Source organism: Nipponia nippon, unplaced genomic scaffold (genome assembly GCF_047370975.1).
Source record: "Nipponia nippon isolate SJK-2023a ecotype South Korea unplaced genomic scaffold, ASM4737097v1 scaffold_1, whole genome shotgun sequence".
Lineage (NCBI taxonomy): Eukaryota > Metazoa > Chordata > Aves > Pelecaniformes > Threskiornithidae > Nipponia > Nipponia nippon.
This window is the reverse complement of record NW_028262290.1, coordinates 63,898,666-63,918,297: the sequence shown is the minus strand read 5'-3', so window position 1 is coordinate 63,918,297 and position 19,632 is coordinate 63,898,666. Positions and strand designations below refer to the sequence as shown.

Below are 19,632 nucleotides of genomic sequence, written 5' to 3'. Positions count from 1 at the left end.
TGGTGGAGTTAGCTTTCATTTTTTGTGGAGACCACACATCATCTGAGGATGCATCAGGTCTCTCGATTCAAATGCACTGCATACAGGGCAGCTGCTTTCCCAAAGGAGAGCATAGCACAATAACAATGACAAAGAAGCTGTTCAACTGTATTTGTTACCTCATTTTTCAGTTTAAAGGGCAGAGATAAGAGGTCCATGTGCTGTCTCCATGATCGAGAAGAACATAAGCCTGCCCAGACAGAAGGAGGACACTGCATACCAATGTGTCAGCATCAGCTAGCACATTTCATTAGCATGCATTTTAGGCAATCCTCAAGAAATCTCAGAATCTCTAAGGATATGCAAAATTAATAGAAAGATGAATATTTAAAAGTACTAGCAAAATATGTCTTAGCATTCAGGGTTTGTCATAACGTAACACCATGATGTAGAATGGTATGGGCAAGCTAGCAAGGGACTGGAATCAAAATTATCCACTATTAAGCTTTCTTGCGTAGCCTAAGCAGATTCTCTGAAGAATGATTTAAATCCCCTGCATAACTTTATTAATTACCATGAAGGTGATTTATTCAGATTGACTCCACATAATGTAAAAGCATATTTAACACACAAATCTATTCTATTTTAATTGAATGAGTTCAGATGATGCTGAAAAAAATTGTAGTTATTTTTAAGCTAGTACTTTGACAGAATGAACAAACTCACATACTCTATCTAGATTAGCTTTATGTTATCTCCACTCTTCACATTGCTTCAAGGTCAAGATCACAAAGCTGAAACTTCTTGAAGTTAAGACAGTCTATCATGTAACCTTACCGAAAAATAAGTTTTGATTTAGTTAGTACATCCAAACTCATTATGCTAAACCGAAGTCTGTTTTGCAAGTTAAAAACAGTTTCAAATTAGGAAACATTGTGCTCGATAAGCCTAAAATGGATTGCCTCATAGTCAAAAATCAGGGCTACGTTTTTAATGTGCACGTTATTGTTTCCCAGTACAGCAAAAATAAAGAAAAGCGACACTTTAAAAATCAGTTAGGGCTTATTCATTTAGGGATAATAGCTTGTAGTGACTCGCTGCTCTTTTAAGTGCATATTCCATATCAAGATGCACCGTCATGGATTTTGCTAAAACACAAGAAATCTAGTGAGCAACAAGGTATTACAAGCCAGAAGCCTGTATTCTCAATTTTGCAGTAGTTCCACCCTGTGGACACATGATTGTAACATGCATGTTGCAGATTTCCCTCCATTCCTGGAGTGGGGGAACTGGAAGTACAGGCCATCTAGACTTGCAAACAGCAGCATGCCACTGACTGAGATTTCCCACTTTCCTGTCAGGAATCAAGCTATTATTCCACATTAGGAAACAGGACAGAAGAATGTGTTTGGTATTTGTGGCATAAAGATATCCCCCTTTTTTTTTTTTTGCCAGCTGCCTATTTATGAGGTCACTTTTCCTTCTGCAAATAATCCTTCCAGCTCCGCAGAATTAGTTTCCAGGAAACTGCTGCTGCTGACTTAAATTACTCAAGCAAGGGGAAAAATAGCAAAGTGAGGATGTATAAACCTTCTCAACATCTTTAATAAAACTCCAGCTTTCAAATAAAGCAGAGTTGAGCAGTTGCATCAAGTTTGACTGGAAAGGAATCTGGATAAGAAAAGCAAAGTTATCATGGGGTTGGGGGGCACAGAGAAGGTACAAAGGTGATCCAACTACTTTTACTTTAGTATTTGAAGGAGTTTAGCATACTTTGACATAAAACTTAGCTAAACAGAAGCTTGCAAAAAACAAAAATATATCTCACCAATTTACAGCCACATGACCCCATTTGGGTCAACTGGCAGTAAGCTGGGCTCCTACCTGGTTTACCCCTAAGAGGCAAGTGGTAGACAAGAAAAGAACATCTTGAAGCAATAGTCTAAGCAGTAAATAAGTCTAAGCTAAGCAGGCATGTGTTGGTACCTCTGATAGGCCCAGCCAAGATTCAGATGCTTATCAGATTAGAGAAATTCATAAGCGTATTCCTTTTGGTAGCCTTGCTTATGCTTGCTTATAAATAGAGCTGGCACATCTCTACTGAGGAAAACTGGAGATTGTAGCTGTTCACATTTGTAAAGCTGTTCCAGGCGTAACTCCACCCCAGACAGACTATGGTGACGGCAAAGACCATGAGGAAGAAACTGCAAAACCAGCCAGAATGTTTTTCCAGTGCTTACCATAGCATAGGAGTACAGGACAGTGAAAATACATAGCAGCTCCCTAGGCTAACCAAAGCCATCTAAAACACCCGCAGTCTTGCCCTCCTCCTGGCAGTACTTCCCCCTAAGCAGAGATTGGTCTGGAAGTTAAGTCAGTTCACTTAGGAGTCTTTTAATGAGCATCAGCTGAGGGACATTAATTATACAAGCTTTCATGTCATATATTAACTGGAGCTGGCCAAGCCTTTCAGTAAACTGTAACAGGTAAAAAACAATGCTATGAAGTTGTGTGGAAAATACCAAGCAGCCTTTGTGCACCCAGCAGATGGTGCTGTGAGGTTCCGTGCTTCACTGATGCATTTTGGGTTTCACATCTAGCTCACACTTTATGTCATGTCAGACACTTCTGTATTGTACAAGTGCTGTTATTCAAACTGGGGCTAAGCAAACTCTTCAGACAATGCACAAGCATTCCAAGATGTAGCAGACCAGATCTCTGCAACAGACACCTATTTTCTAGAAGTCTTCAAGGAGTCAGGTCTGAAGCAGGCAGGCTACAGAAATAAGCTGGCACCAGTAGTCCTTTTTGCCTGCCTTGTTCATGCAGGCCAAGTACTACTGCTTTTGTGGTCACCTGAGGCAGGGACGAGAGAGGTTACAGCTAAAGCAAGCTCTGCTGTAGGAAGGTAACAAATACCAATGATTTTGGACTTCAAAATTATACATCTAAACAGATCTGAAACCCCATTAAGTCTCCAAGGGCCCATTACTTTAGCAATTTACTCCTGCATGCTTAAATAGGCCCCTGCATTTTGCTCAGGCCAAAGTCCCATTTTAATCTCCTTTGCATAGGGTTCTGGCACTCGCCCCATGCCAAAATAGTTCTGCTGTCTATCCAACAGGATCTGCTTCCCAGCCTCTTCTACAAACCCCTTAACACACTTTCTTCTGCTTTGGGCATCCTTCACAACTCTGCCGTGCTGTACTTATTCCTGAAGCGTAGGGTCTGATGCAGTGTCTCCCATGCAGAACTTGAGACAATTAAGTGATTCTCAAGAAAATAGTGACAAATTAAATAGGCCAACTACAGACACACTCACTTCCTGAGCATAGGTCATGACATTATCAGCTTTTCTCCTGCCCAAATAAGCTTTTTCTTTACATTGTGAGAAATTAGTATTACCTCAGTACAGAAACTAGATTTTTTAAGTTTTGATGCTTTTCAAATTGATAGGTAGAAAATAAGCAGTATAAACTCACCAACAGCCAGGGGGTTGCCTTTTCATGTGTTACCCCATTTAGAGAAGTCAGAGGTGTTAATTCAGTAACTGAGAAAGCTGCTGTAAACATGCTGACAACTAGGACTAGTTATCCTGTATAACTAATTGATCTCAGCATACAGATGACCTTCAAATATTTAGGCATGCCAGTCATGCCATGTGTCCAGACTGCATGTTGTATCAAAGTAGTTTCACTGTCACTGAGAGGTGAGAATCTACCAGCCCGCTACCCAGTGTCCCCAGAGATGCCTGGTGCTATCAAGTGCTGACACACATGTATGACATGGGTACCCCAGCTGCAAGTACAAAGTTCAATGGTACCAAATTATCTCCAGCCATCAACTTCCATGACAAACCAAACAGAACAAAACGAACAAAGCAGAGATTTAGAAGCTTCACAGTGAGAACGGAAGACTCCTTCCTCCGTACCCCAACAGCCATCCACTATTAAGATCCCCAGATCAAGCAACAGTGAAACCCAGACAGACAAGACATTCCTGCCTTCTGCTGCCCAAGGGAGGAAGCATCACACGCTGCTCGCTTATTTGCCAGGCTACAGGACTGCACCATGCTCCCAGGCAGTTCTCAGAACACAGCAGCATCACTTGAAATACTTAGCTAGCTTAGCCTGCTAGTGCTGGTCAGGGAATTCAGAAACACTGAGCCAAATCCAGTTCAGATTAGCACACATTTAAGAGGGTTTGGGTTTTTTTTAACCTAATACCAGAAGTGTTGGAGTTGAATGTTTCCAAAAGACAGCTTGAAGTTGATGTCAGTCAGTAGGTGCAATGAGTGATGCTCTTCTCTCCCCACTTATGCCTACAGATTTCACCCACTCCCTTGCCATATCATCAGTTGCACTATAGCAGGATGATCTGGCTTACAGAGCCAAAATGGAACGTTTTGAGCATGTTTTCCCTTGGGAGAGCAGGATTTAGCAGCACCTGCTTCAAAACAACAAGCTGTTATGGAGCCAGAGCCTAAGGAATAAAGATTTGCATTCCCAGAAATTACAGTCTGTGTAGCCATGTTGCTCATCTGCCCCTATAGCCATAGAAGAGTTCCTCCCAAGTTGTCTGAAGTTGCTTTCCCTCCCAAGTCATTATTTAATCCTTAGAGACCAAGAGCCAAACTCTAGAGCATGATTATTTATTGTCCCTTTTAGGGAATACAAAGGCAGCTTTACAAAAAGATGGCCAGTAGTCATTACCACAGTGAATTTTGTTATAACCTAATTCACTGTAAACTGAAACCTGCAGACAGGTATAAACTGTAAGAGACAAACTGCTCTTCCAAATCACTCAGTTAGCAAGACAGATGCCTCACTACAGCTTGAACACATTCCAGTATAGCCCCATAATTTGTCACTTTGACTACTTCCAGCACATATCCAGGAATAAGAACCTTAAGCTTGGCTGGCAGTTCTGCAACTGATGTGGCTGCTTCAACAGTTGAGAGCAAACTGTTCTTCCTGCTTTGCAGGAAAAGCAGATGAATACAGCAAACCACAACGTTGAAGTGATACAGAGGGGACAAAGATGCAGTTCAGGACTGCTGGCCAGATAAGGAATAGTCTGTGTCATTTGAAGTAATCATATAAAGAAATATTTTTGGTATACAATGTTCTTTGTCAAGTGGAACTGCATGCTTCCCTCTCCCCAACCAAAGCAGTGGAGTGTTGGTGGAAAAGGGGAGCCATGTAAGACTTGGTAATTGATGACATTTTATAAGAAAATTCAGACTCATGATCCATAAGCCACAAGGTAAGGTGTCTAACTTAGTCCTTCAGCTGGGAGACTTCATAGAGGTATGCACCAAGCATCTTCACCCCCTGGATGTAGTTGTACCTGGAAAGAAGATAGCTTCCATTAGCATTGTCTTAGTTTGAGCTGTATTTCTAGCAGTTGTGCTTTTTGCAGTATCAGTCCTATGCACACAACAGACACTACAGGAATTACTGTTGCAGGCAAGAGGCACTACTCCCAACCCCCCTGCATCTCCCCTGGCAAGAGAGAAATGCCACCCTTGGGGTAGGGGATAGCCAAGCCTGGAGGCCAAAGTATAAAAACTGCTTCTGGTTTCAAGTGTAGAAAACCAGAAGCAATACTGACATCAAGATTCAGCTACAGACTAGTTGCCCAACCAGTCACTCTCTGCTAAGGAGAAATGGCACTTTGCCTTCCAGAGAATTAAAGAAAAGCAAGAGCTCAATTCTTCTTGGTCCTTTTCATAATACATACCAAGACCCACGGTACAACTCAGCCTGGCACAGGGATAAATATTCTTACCTATTTAGTTTCTCATTTTGAGAGTGGGCACCATCATCTGCAGCTCCAACAGGAAGCAGCATGACATTCTTGCCTGTTGCTTCTTGAAAAGTAAGGGTAACAGGAATGCTTCCTCCCTCCCTTGTCAGGTCTGGTTCAACTCCAAAAACTAGAACAAAGTGATACTCTAGTCAGTTTGGAATTGTGTTTGTTTCTTCCACACAGATCCTTTACTGCTGCTTAAGCAATCAAGTACCAACCACTTCTGCACCATGTGCTGGCCAAACCTTGCTCTGTTTTAATCAGCCAGACTGCAGAGACTGCAGAATTGTGGCATTTGCCCCCCAGATGTAGTGCTGGAGTACTGCCACTTTCAGAGTTCAGTCAGACAAATAACACTTCATCTGAAAGCCTGTTTGTACTCCAACACAGAAGTTAGATTTGCTCTAGTTGCCCTATGCAATCTAGTTGCCCTAGCTTAACTGATTAAGAAGGATGTTAGGATGACTGAACTTTGAGGGCTTTGGCTAAGCAAGTGATCTGAACTACTGACAGTCTCATCCTTATGCAAAAGCAACACCATACCAATGGACTTGTTCCAGTATAGTAGGAATAAGCTTGATATCAAGTTTCTTTCCTTCCTGTATCTCAGACTTGAGTTTAAGGATTGCACATTACATGCTTCCTTACTAAGTGAGCCAAACTTATCACGTAAGTGTAGAACTCTGCAAACATGACCTCCTCAGTATTTCTTGAGGTGCCGGAACAAGAGCTTTTTAGTCCCCCCAATGCCAAATGGAAAATCCACTGACCTGTGTTCATGGCCCTCCTACCAGCCATGTAGTGGGGATGGTTGAAGTCTGACACCCAGGGTTTTCCACCATGGCCTAAGTATACTCTGAATTTGTTGGGGCTCTGCAGCTCTGCAAACTTTTTGCTCACGTAGTCTTCAACCTATAAGAAAGATTGTTCAATCTTATCTACTGGTAGCATTTGTATGAACACTGGTAAAAACTGTATACTAAAAGCATCTTAGGGACTTGCAGGTCACTACTACTGCGCAGCAATACTTTTCCTATTACTATTATTTCATATTATTCCTATGTATCTCTGCTCTGGAGTCAGAATATCTCCTTTAGGCAAGTTAACGGTATATTGTAGAACAGTTAGCCAACATGTCCAACTCTTATGCTTTTGAATATACACTTCTGGCAATACAACTGCCCTACAATTAAATTAGCATTTACTCCAGAGCCCTTTCTCGGAGTTTGAGAGAAACTGAATAGCCAGGCCACAATGGTCCAGCATGGGACCACACAGTGATTCCCTCAATTGTCTGAGTTGAGGTGCAGAACAGGGAAGATAGCAGCAAAGTAAGCAACTGGAACCTCTTTAGGAACCAGAAATACTCTTCTCCCAGGCGCAGAGAACAGAAGAAGTTTAGAGACACTAGTTGTTTTGAGACCATCAATCCATCTCAACATACATGCTTTGTGACTTCTTCAGGAGTCATGTCTGGCACAAGTCTGATTGAGAACTTGCCAATCACTTTCCTAGGAATCACAGTCTTGGCTCCAGAGGCTGAGAAGGCTCCTTCAATTCCATGGAGAGACAAGGAAGGGTATCTCCACCTATGCATAAGGATATCTCTCTGCAGAAGCAAAGGGAAAGATGCAAGGTTACAAGAAGTTTGAGAAAGTTTCCCAAAGTATTAATTTCTTCTATCTAATAAAGACTTTGCAAGAAACAGTACTTTCTCCCATGGACAAATGCAGCTCATTCAAGACCACTCAGTTATAAACAGAAGCTGTTACTCCCATTAGGCACACATTTTGATACAATGGCTGGGTTTTCAGCACCTGAAGAGATTCAGTAGCTCTAGTTTGGCTTTCTCCTAGTTCCATGGAACTTACAGGACATGACCAGTCTGCTTCTGACAAGGACACAAATACCATAACGTGCTCAGGCACAGTGTGTAGGGAGTGTTTTGGAAGCTCTAGTCCCCACAGCCTCAAGTCAGGTAGGTGCCTTCATCACTGAGTCACATGCTTTTGAAGATCACAAGTTTTCTAAAAGCCTCACCACTGTGCAGACAGGCAAACATCGTGCTCCTATTTATATCATTGGTTGTATTAAACTGCCTGAACTCCAGGTTAAAGCAAGCACTACTGCCTTTTTCAGATATACTTCTGTATTTCCTCCTTGTTGCCTTGGACACAGCTGTTCAGGGCATACTGCACACTGCATACTGCAAATTCAATGTATTTGTGTCCTGTATAGCTAGTATTTCAAACCTGAACTTCACTGCAGAGATTCAGGAGACTTAAATTTTGTGGGCTTTAATGTTAACAGTTTGTTTTGTTCCAGGTACAATCTGCCTCTAAATTCTCTTTGAGAGAAGATTAACTGCCACTGTTCAAATCTTGCAAGTACATTGTTTCTCACCTGGAGATTACAGCCTTCTCTCCCATATCTCCCCTTAGTCCTAAGACCCTTCTTGCATGCAGCTTAGTTCGAACTCCCTTGGTAAGTTAAGCTAGGATTTCAGTCTAGCTAAAACTGAACAGCTTTAGTTCAGTATCATATATGAATAGCATCTTGCCAGCTTCTTATATACAAGCTGTATTTCATCCATTACTTTATAGGACAAGGCTAAACAAGGAAGTCTGTGTGCTCTTAGTTGATATAAACCTGAGCATGTAAAGACAAGGTTGAGGATATAAAATTGTTACTTATACCTATTTGAGTTGAGTCTGAAGTCTCCTCCTGACAGTACTAGGACAGAAGACAGACCTGAACATGTAAACTTGTGTTTTACAACACTTATTTCTGCTTTTTATGATAGATATATTTACATCTAGGGTTTAATCCTTTAAAATTAGTAAGTAATACCTATACCTTGCAAGGGTCAATGCTGTAAAAAGCATTCATTTGGAGAGCTCCCAGGATGAAGATTTGAGAATTTCAGACATGAGTTTATTCAATTTGAGCCTGTTCAAAGACTTGGGCAGCTGCCTAGTTCATGGCTACAAGGTCTTCCAAGACCTTGCTTGTCAGGTCTAGGAAGATGTTCAGTATGTCAACCTTAAGTTCATCACAGCTAGATCTCAAGCTGTTTTCTCACCTTATGAGAAGTCATCTCTATGAGCAACTACTTTATTTCTAATAACCCGCTAAACTTCTCACAGATGTAGGAAATCAGATGTTGTGTAGATGTGGTATCTGACCTCTGGAAAAGTGCTAGCAGTTCTTATCTAGCATTAAGAGAACAGCACTAGATAAAGAAAGTTCCATACAAGTTTGAAATGCTACTTATACATAGACTAAGGAGCAAATTTAAAGTTGTTTAGACTGTTTGCCTTAAACATGGGATAACCTAGACTAAGTTTCCAAGCACCTAACACTTTGCAGAGGAACTGCTAGTGTTAAGTATGCAGTCAACTATACAGTAGGTGAAATAATCTTCAAAGCAATCTCACCATTTTAAAGACATCAGATGAATTCTCTGCCTACTAAATTACTTGGTAACTACACAAGTATCCACAGAAGCTTGCTTCTGTCTTCTACTAATATAGCTTGAACTAACACAGCTAACCAGGACAGAGAGGAAGGAGTACAGTATACCTTTGTATCATGCAATAGTTTTGTTGCTCCTATATCTTTTGCATATTCTTCCAGGTCAAAATCAATCTTCTCATATAGTGCCAGCTCCTCATCAGTAACAGGTGCCACTGCTTCATTAACACCTGGGATGAGGATTCTCCCTTTCTTGTCTATAAGAGAACCTGTAAACAAGCACCTAATATCAGGATTCAACCAGAAGAAACAAGATGTCATTGCTGGGAACACTTTCCATGGGAAACAGAAGTCTTTGCCTTCTGAAAACTCTGTAAATGTAATAAAACTGACCTCTACTTTCCAGAGCCTGTACCACTAAGCATGGAAGGCACTTAGAGAATTTGCAGCTATCCAAAAATGTGTGCTTCCTTGCAACTGCATTTAATTCTACTCCTACCTATTTGGCTGGCTGTTTGAAGGGTCAATTCCCAACAAGTCCAATATGGCATCTGTAGAAGATTTTGCAGAAAAGTGCTGATTTAATTAATGTACAAGTTTGCAGCAAGATTTTAGGGGAAGCTAACGTAGACAGACAACTTGGCAAGACCTTCCTCATTTCTATACCTAAGGCATCAGCCTGTTTTATGCATACCTGGCAAGCACCATTTCATCGGTCATTGCTTTGCTAGTGTAAGCAGCCCTTAAGAACCCCCCTCACTGGAAACAAACTCATGCTTTAATGGATCTTACTCCCATTTTAGATGCATTCAGTGAAACCTGCTTTTTCTTACCCATCAGAGTAATAAGATCTGTCATGGCCTCATGTACTGAACCACCATAAACTCCAGAGTGAAGGTCTTTGTCACTACATTCCACCTGGTTTGAAGTGAATTAAGATTCAGGTTAATTTTAGCATGAAGATACTGTCAAATGCACAGAACAGACTTTTACCCCAGCTTTTTGCTGCATGTATTTTGATAACACATCTGTTTTTGAAACCAGACCACTCAGTTGCAGTACATTAAAGCAGATGTTTTCTATTGCTCTGTCAAGTAAAAGCCCTTAGTACTGACTGTCCCAACCCTGGAGACTTCAGTGGTGACATCCTTTCTGCACTCAAGGAAATATCTGGATGAAGATATTTATGCCATGGGAATTCTCCAGTGAAGGTGCTGGCTTCATACATTTGAAAGCTATCCCTCCCACCCAAGTATCATATAGGATAGTAAAAGGAAGGTATTTAGACAATTAGTAGAAGCAGTTCTACTTAAGTAGTAAGTTTCACTTTTTCTGAAGAAAAGCTATTGGCATGAAAAAGTTAGGGCTACCACTCTTCTCCAGTAGAAACATCAGCCCAATAATACCGGTTTTGCAGTGTATTTCAGCACTTACCTCTATGAAGTAGTAGCAGACACCCCTCAAGCCATAGGTGATACAAGGCTTATTCTTGCCTAGCCAGTAGTTGTCAGAAATGCAAACATAATCCACATCTTTGAAGAAAGTATCTCGCTGAGCAAAAATCAGTTCATCAAGGCCTTCAGATCCCGATTCTTCCATACCCTCTAAGCAGAACTTAACATTTACTGGAAACTCCTTTGAAAATGAAAAACAAGGATAGATTAAGTATGTGAAAACATTGGACTCCTTCAGCAATCAGTAATTTTCATCTGTTATATACAAAGCAGAAAAATGGACATGAGTAAGTTAGTTCCATGACAGTGGATTTGTTAATTATACACAAAGTATTACAAAGTTTGGACTGTGCTTACATTGAGGGCACTTATACCACCTTTCATTTGATGGAATTCAAACTTCTCAAAGTTTTAAGTAAGCTCTAGAACAACTTGTTCCCAATCCTCTTAACTGTGGGAAGGCAGCAGAGGTCTGTTGCCAAAGGTAAGTCACAGGGCTAGGAAAACTAATATTAACCACAGAAAGTGCATGCCACTGTAGGAGAGTCAGAGCTACCCTGTCTATCCAGTCTACCATACTCTATGCCTAGACAGCACTTGAGAACTGCTAATTCTTCTAACAAGTAATAGCAACTTGACTTGCAAGATAAAGCAGACATCCTCGGCTATTTGATTGCACTTTTTCTTGAACAGAAACAGCAAAGCTCCCAGTTTAGTGTTACTAAATTAATCCCTTAGAGCTCAGTGGCAATGAGACATTAAGCTTTGCTAAAGGCCAAGCTAATTTGACATCCTTACATGAAAGTGATCACATTTGATTATTCCCCCTGCTCCAGATGCTTGCACATGTATTTTCCTTCCTACACATTTTGTTAAAGCAAAAATGTTTAAAGTGCAATCCAAGCATCTACAAGACTAACTTGTCAGCAAGTCAACTCAACCCTACTGGACATCAGGAAGTTTACAGGACTATTGCATCATTCCTCCAAACAGCTGAATAAGCAGGCTTGCCTCACAAGGGTTTGTGGCTTGGATAACATTTATTGCTAGACTCAGCTGTATGTAAAAAAGCAGGATACATTTTGGGCACATACCTGGTTAGTTTGTTGATAAGCCTCCAAGGCATTCAGCCAGGCAAGCACTGGACCTTTGTCATCTGTTGATCCTCGCCCATACAGCTTTCCTGTAGAAACAAGACACAAATTAACTACTGTGGAGAAAAGGATGAAACTTCAGTCATCTCTTGCCTGCAGGAGAAAACATCCTTTTGGATAACCTTTTCAGCCCTGCTTATATTAACTTTCATTTCTGATTCTTCTGAAGCAGCAGTTTTACATCCCACTTCATACACCCATGCAGGTGGGATAAGTACAGAACTGCAATAGTTCTCCCACTTCAAGCCACCCCACCTCTTCCCCCAGCTGCTCCCTGGACAGGAGTTGACCATAAGCCTGGAAAAGACATAACTGCCTTGGGCTAAGTTGCTCCCATATCCTTCACAATAGTATCATTTTCTACAAGCACAGCAGTAAGGGTATAGAAACAAGCTACCTCCTTTTAACAAAAACCTATCCAGTATTAGCTTCAATTCAATAATTCTTTGTTTGAAGAGTAAAACTTCAGTAGCTAGTGACCTATCACTTCTCTGGATTCTCCAGATAAATGTGAATCTCCCCAGAAAGGGCTTTAGTCAAAGACAGGTTTTACAGGCTACAGGGAAGTCCCAGGAAATGTAGCACATGGGATCACAGTAGAGGCAGATACTGCTGCAACTCAAGAGCTGTGGCTACAACCCCTAAGCACTAGGGGCAACCACAGTGACAGAACAGGCCAGACAGCCTGCAAGGTAAGGAGACACTAGTAAAATGTGCCTCCTACACTGCCAGGCTGCACAGACATAAGCTACAGCCTGAGGCAAGCCTAGCTCTTGCTATTGGATGAGATAATCCAACTATCTTGGAGTCCGCTGCCTATGACAAGTGCCCAGGTAGAAATACTAGTTACACCGCAGCTACTTCTTTTCTTGGCAATGATTAACGCTTACACAACAAGAATGGTTAATGTCCTTCTATTCATATGACCTTTGACATGCACTGAACAAATGAAACAAGGAAGAGGCTGTTTGTAGCACCAGCTTTAAATAGAAAAGAAAGTTTTAGTCTCCTCTTGGCTACTGGCAATGTGTTGTTTCAACAGGAGTTACTGCACGATTTCTTCATCCCCATTTATGGGAGAGGGACACTTGTCTGGGCCCTAGCTCTGTAAAACACAGCTTCTGCAGCACTCGAGGTAGCACAGTATGCAAACACAAGGCAACCCAGCAAGGCTGCTTTACCGCTCCTGTCTCCAGGCATAAAGAAGCTGTGTTGAGTGTTTGTCCCCTGTAGTGGTTCAAAACCCCTGCAATCTGACACAACCTTACAGGCAGCAAGTTGCAAACAGCACAAGAAACTAGTTCTAGAAAGCTTTTGGCAACAAATTGTTACCATGGAAGGCAGCAGATAAGAGTTTGCTGTAGCTACCAGGAAGATAACGTGGAAGTACAGTCTAGACTATCAGAAAAGGCAGCTGAGATTTTGCAGCTTTACTTGTTTAACATCTCCCCTCCTGCATCTTTTATCTCAACCATATTAAATAAACACCCATGTCTGTTCTTACTCTCCTTCCCCCTTTCAATCAAGGGTACAACTTTAGAGCAATTAAGAAATACCACGCTTGTTACAGAAGCACTCATCAGTTTGTGAAGGCCACCGCTCTCACCGTCTCTTTCTACCAGTGTGAAGGGCTCGCTATCCCAGCCATCCTCTAGTGCCGCTGGCTGAACATCCAGGTGACCATATACACACACTGTCTTTTTGTGTGGATCTGAGCCAAGTGTTCCCAGAACAATTGGTGGTAGAGGGATCTCTGATCCATCAGGCAGCTAGAAACAGGAGGCAAGAAGTTTTATGCAAATGTGAAATGTCAGCATGGCACATTTTTATCAGATGAATGAATTGCTTTAACATTACAGAGTTTGAGATAGGGGCACAGACAGCTAAAACTAAGCTACTTAAACTGATTGCCAGAAGCAGTGTGCCAATGAAGGCATGAAAGCACCATGCCAGAAGTTTCCTGACAAGTCCCAGTAATAGTCAAAATGTTCCAAGCCACTCAGAACTGTTAGCTTTAAACTAACAATCCTACATCAGATTTTAGCAGAGCAAGCTGTCTGCCTGCCAAACTGCCCTATCTAATGCTGACCTAAGCACAAGTGATAAACTCCATTCAATATTGCATTCTGCATTGCTTGTCACTGCACTTTCATCCTGTCCACAGTATAGCTCTCTAGACAAAAATTTCCTGACAGTGATATCACTGAGTATAACACGTGCCTACACCCAAATAAGGTCAGTGTAAAAGCTGTATTTCTCTATGCCAGCCTATGCTGCTAAGCAAAGGGCAGGGTAGTGCTGGTGAACTTAGTTCAAGAGTTGGACTTGGCTTAGTCTTTTGGAATACCACATAAGCAATTATTACATGCTATTCTCAGTCAGCATGTATTTCCCTTCTGGTGAGCTTACACATACTCCTAGACGCTGTTCAGCAGATCAAGATAAGCTGTGACTGTTTGCTCATATGGGGTCCAAGCTCTGATTTTTTATTAACAGGTTACACAGTCCTTGGCCAGCTGCAGCTGTAAGTGATTAAAGCATTACTGCAAGAATTTACACTTACAGTAAACAGTACACAGTACAAACTGCTGTGCAGCAGTAAACTCAGATCAAACAAGTTGCTTTACATTGCTGCTATATCAATGAAAGACAATGTACATAATACACTGACTAGTTTTGTCTATACTTAATATAAAAGTAAATACTAAAGTTAACTTTAACCCAGCTGTGAGAGTTTTCTAAATAGAAGTGTTACTTGTAATAAACTCCATAAAATCAGTTCTTGCCCCCAAAAAGTTACATTGATGAAAGGAACAAGTTTGTCTCTGAATTAATTGAAATACTTTTGAGGGGATTTTAGGCTGTAGGTAGTAGCAGAGCTAGAATTATCCTACAGATTCCCTCCCAAGAGGGCACATGAAGTCAGCTGCTTCCCTGCTGGGACCTGCAGTGCTACAAGCAAGTGTATTCCAGTTGCCAAAAGTAAGAACTGCTCAGAGGGTCCTGATACACATAGATTTTACCCAGCAGTCATTAGCACCGGTTACAATGATCTTCTAGAACCAGCAAACACTTCATCACAACAGGATTTTGAATGCCACTATCCAAATGCTAGTCTAACAGTTTTGGTACAGGTCTTATTCTGTGACATCTAGTGACTAGGCACTTCAAAGGAGAAGCATATCAAGTAGATGGTTCCCTAGGATGATATTATCCTTCTCATAAGCACATACATTTCTCAGGTAAAGAAAAGCAGTCCAGATAGCTAAATATAAGGAGGGGACTCATCCTATTAAGGATCTTTCTGTATCTGGTAAGGGAGCAGTGCAATCTTGTGACAAGTGTTAACACCTCTGGAAGAGCCTAGAAGTCTTTTGAAAGACTTACTGAAACTTCAGTCAGTATCTTTACAGTCTGTACTGTGCTGTGCATATCCTTGGGCTGCAGGATAAATTTAGCCAGTTGACTGTAGCTTGCAGGCAGTTCCCACTTGGTGCTGGCAATTATACCACCCGCATGTCCTTGTCTTTAAAAGTGCAGCAAGAAATTCTCATGTGAATATCCCTTTTGTTTGGCAGTGGAATCTAACAGCTTGAGTAAATAAAATGGGATAACATTTCCATGAATGGAATCTGCAAAGCATGCTGCACACTGATTGGATGCCTGCTAGATGCTACAGAGCTTGGGGTTCCCAGCATCTGAAGGGACAGAAGATTATCTGTGCTATCCTCTTTCTTTACAGTGGTAACTCTAATAAACACCATTTTAAATGACAGTTTATGGAGTTTAAGTGCCTTTCTTACTGGGATCATAAGAAGCCAGCCTGGTGCAAAACACCTTGTCTTCTAAAGAGACTTTTTCTGCTAAGCTGACATGGAGAACCTCACATACCTTTTGTTTCCCAATGTCCATAAGTTGGGTTGTGCCTCCCAGTCGCTTGATATTCTCTGCAGCAACCTCCATCATGCGCCTGATTTCAGCCCTCTTCTCAGGCCATGCTGACACACTCTGGATTGCCACCCATTCAGCTAGCCGCTACAGAAAGATGGAAAAGTTAAAGCTTTCATGACACATGAATTACGGGGTGGGAGGCACTATACAAATACAACACCTTGCAATTCAACTAATACTATTTTAGTCAAGCTTAAACTCAAGGCAAAATCAGCTCTGTCCTCTGCGCAAAGGAGTACTCTAGCCATTGATATTACACTGAAAAGCTCTCCAAAACCTCACTTTCCTACACCTGCCCCTGCAGTGTAACCCCAAGTCTGCAGATATAGAAGGTAGGCTTAAGAGTATGACAGCTTGTCCATATTGTGCCTTTCTGGTTGCCATTCTTTAAGAATCCAGAGCCAGCTAACATCCTTCAGGCTTCTCAGAAAGGCTGCCTTAGCTTCCCCACCCCGCCATGTGAGATCAGTGAGAGCAACTGTCAGAAGTCAAGTTGAACACTTGGCACAGTTCTCGCCTGGGAGTTTACAGTGCTATACCACTGATTCCTTCACAGGTGAAAGGGACTACAACACAAAGTGCAATGAAATAGCAGGTTAAACACCAAAGTATAGAAGATAACCTCTTCCTCCATCCCCAACATGAACAGTTTCATATGAGAAAGCTTTATTCCAGCCTTGTTTACATCTTTCCTCTTCCATCTCAAGAGAGGAGAGACAGCATAAACCTAGTTTGGCATTCAGGAGCTAGTGTCAAACTTCTACCTCTAAATGAGTCACTGCTTGCACTATACAGTAATAGAGCATTTCTTAATAAATCTACCATGGAGATTCATGTCTTTGAACAGAACTATGCCTAAACTTAAGAAACAAGGTTTCCTGGCTTGACTCAAACCAGTCACACCTCCTGCCACCTGCTCCTCCGTCTCCCCAGTTACTTGGCACTACTCTATTATTGGGCATATCATATAGGTGTAACAACAAGCTTGAAGCTCACCACCTATCAACTTTTAATATCCCATAGCTATCTCTGCTGCAGCACAAAACTCAAAGAAAACTTACCTCAATATAGACATCCTGGTGTTGATCAATGTATTTAAAGAGTGTTTCAAGAGCAGACATTTTCTGACCAGAATGGTGTTGCTGAAGATTCTGTGACAGAAAAATAATTTAGCCTTGACAGGTTTCAGAAGCAACAGTCAGTAATCAAGCAGCCACTGAAGACCTTCACCTTTCAGCTGCTAATGCCACACACCAAGCTGTGGGAATATAAACCTTGAGGCCACTCCCTCTCACAATATCACACTGTGAAGTGGCTAAACAAAAGTATATTTAATCTCAACACCACTGTTTCTGCCTCTCCTCCCAAAACTTTGGAAGTTAAACTGAGCAAGCTTGTCTATAGAAACACTTCAATCAAGTCATGTACTTCACTTCACTGTAGAATTACAGGCAAAAAGTTACTCAAGAGAAATCTACTCTTTGAAGTTGCATTTTATTATAAGAGTTCAACTAATAGTGTGCCATAGGCTTGAATGCTAGTAGCTAGGTCCAACACTTACTTGTGCTCTATAAATGAGGTTTAAAGCAGGCAGCTTAAGAACTGTGTTTTCTTCAGCTTTAAAGTCCTAACCTGCCACTCAGCCTTCCCAAAGAAGCCCAGAGTGAAGCCACAGGAACAGAAACCAGCCCCAGCAGGCCATGAGCAAATGGTCAGTGACTAGTTTGTGCTACCACTTCCTTGTTTTGTTTTAGTTTCAACTGAAGCTCATGTGAGACAATCCAAGACCTCTCCCCTCCTCAGCTTTCTGTCTTCCTCACCAGTCCAAAATCCATATTTAAAAGACATACTGTCCACTCAACCAACAAAACCAACAAGCTTAGTTCTAATTTGAGAACTAAGTTTAAAGGTACAGCACCTCCTCTAAGCCAGGCACATAATAAGCTTTACAAACACACCTCTGAAATCCAAGCACCTGGACCATGGGAATAACACCAATGCCTGTACTACACTGAACAAGCATGTTCAGCAGCACCAGCTGCTGTGATTCAGTATTTTGTTCAGTCAGCTTTATGCCAGATCCTTTAAGCCTTTCTTCCACTTCTGCATGGAGTCACAAGACAAGTACGATAGTTGTTAAAACATTTGACTGTTTGTCTCTAGTATTTCTGGAGCAGCTGACTACTCTACACAGCCGAAATGAACACTTTCAAGCTGCAGGTTGTCCCACACAACATACTGCAATATAAGCACACCCTACCATCCCAAATCTACAAAAGACTTACAGAATGCATTTTCTTTCAAGCAGGGTTGTACTTACACAGATCACTGATGTATGACATACAGAAATCCTTTCACTCACTGGAAATGGCTTCTATTTAATTTAGAGCATCCATCAAGTTTAAATTTGGATAATGAGTTTTAAACATCAATTAGAACAACCCCAAACCATCAGACAGCTCAAGCATTCTCTTCAATAGTCATGAACAGTGAAAACTGAACACCTTCAAAGGGACTATATAGACATAACCACATCAAAGCAATGCTTCTCACTGAAGCCTGGTATCCCTAACGAAGCCACCATACTCACATGCAGTTAGAGCTCAGGCATGATTCATCCAGAGCTTTTCAGAGAAACCAGCACACAGGCATCAGCCCTATGCATCTGACACTCCCCTTCCCTCAACCAATTCCTATAGCAACATCAGGGCTTTAGCTTCACAGCACAAACACAAAACACAACATATTACACGGAGGCTGATATTCTGTCCAACACAAACAAGATCCGGACTACTTGCTAAGTCAGGGACTACTTTAAGTATCATCTTAAACAGCCAAAATTTCTTAAAAACTAGGGGGGCATTGAATCATTCAAGTCTCCCTGTACAGCTGCAAAAACAGCCCTGCCCAAAAGCTTCAAACTTGGAAAAGCAAATGTAGCTTACTGCACAGCACGAGGCCTCGATACGACTTCCCCCACCCTCTTAAAAATCAGGGGGAGGATTCCCTGTAGGCCCTGCAGGCTGGAGAACCGAATCCTTCCTACCTGCGTGAAAGAGGCTCCGCACTTCTAACTTTTCACAGCACTGTAACAGTTGCGTTACGAAATAAGGCAACCCAAGGCACTGCCAGTGCACCAGGACAGCTTTGCCCCCCTTACCCACAGGCAAGACGAGCACCCCAGGCGAGAGCACGTAATCGGGCCAGGAGGGGTCTGTAGCCACCACAGACGGCTCGCCGCCCTCTGCAAGCCACCCAAAGCAGCAGCATACGGCCCCACATCCACATTACAGGCCCCGCTCTTTGGGCTGAGGTTGACCTAAAGGTCACAGCTGGGACTTCACAAGGTTTCGCAGCAAAAGGGGAAGCCCACCGTAGCCCCCAGCTCTGTGACCGCAGCGAGGGCAGCCTCAGGGCGGGGGCCAGGCACCTCGCATGCTTCCTAAGGACGGGGGGAGGCTCACGGGGAGAGAACCAGCGCGGGGAAGGGGACGGGGAGGGCAGCGGCAGCTTCCCTCAGAGGAGCGGCCACGGCGCTGCCGCGCCCCGGGAGAGCCGGCCGGGCCGAGAGACGAGGCTGGGCAGGCGCTTCTACCGTGGGACACCGGGAAAGGCCCAGCCCGGCGCGGCCGCCGCGCACCTGCCGACGCCATCCCGCAAGGCCGCGGCGCGGAGGCGGCCGCGGCGCGGAGGCGGCCGCCGCCCTACGGCACCACAACGCGAAGAGGGCCCGGCCCGACCCGGCCCGCCGGCAGCGGCGCCGCCACTCACGCACCACTGGCCGTCCCCGCTCCCTCTCGCAGGCAGGA

General features: G+C 42.7%; 1 protein-coding gene and 1 long non-coding RNA gene across 3 annotated transcripts in view; one reads left to right on the top strand and one right to left on the bottom strand.

Moving 5' to 3' along the window:
• LOC148057401 (uncharacterized) overlaps nucleotides 1-15,647 on the top strand; it is a 26,611-nt gene extending 10,964 nt beyond the window's left edge. The window contains exon 2 of the long non-coding RNA XR_015704777.1: nucleotides 15,451-15,647. This is a non-coding gene — a long non-coding RNA (uncharacterized LOC148057401). The remainder of the gene's footprint in view (nucleotides 1-15,450) is intronic.
• On the bottom strand, nucleotides 4,615-19,632 carry CNDP2 (carnosine dipeptidase 2). 2 transcript variants are annotated; one of them, XM_087757776.1, is made up of 12 exons: nucleotides 19,599-19,632; nucleotides 16,885-16,974; nucleotides 15,764-15,907; nucleotides 13,479-13,641; nucleotides 11,813-11,901; nucleotides 10,699-10,899; nucleotides 10,098-10,182; nucleotides 9,373-9,533; nucleotides 7,235-7,399; nucleotides 6,561-6,702; nucleotides 5,770-5,917; nucleotides 4,615-5,328 (listed from the first exon to the last, which is right to left on the bottom strand). In XM_087757776.1, exons 2-12 carry the CDS (start codon nucleotides 16,942-16,944, stop codon nucleotides 5,259-5,261), a joined length of 1,428 nt encoding a protein of 475 aa, XP_087613902.1. In that variant the 5' UTR covers nucleotides 16,945-16,974; nucleotides 19,599-19,632; the 3' UTR covers nucleotides 4,615-5,258. The 2 variants fall into 2 exon arrangements, with proteins under 2 accessions (XP_087613902.1, XP_087613908.1); XM_087757782.1 differs by lacking the exon at nucleotides 19,599-19,632 and adding an exon at nucleotides 19,464-19,487.

Coding starts and splice junctions, on each gene's coding strand:
- CNDP2 (XM_087757776.1), bottom strand. CDS start 16,944: ATGTCTGCTCTTGAAACACTCTTTAAATACATTGATCAACACCAGGAT. Junction 7,400..9,372: donor AACTATTGCATGATACAAAG/GTATACTGTACT, acceptor TTGCTTCTGCAG/AGAGATATCCTTATGCATAG. Junction 5,918..6,560: donor TAGGAGGGCCATGAACACAG/GTCAGTGGATTT, acceptor ACTTTGTTCTAG/TTTTTGGAGTTGAACCAGAC.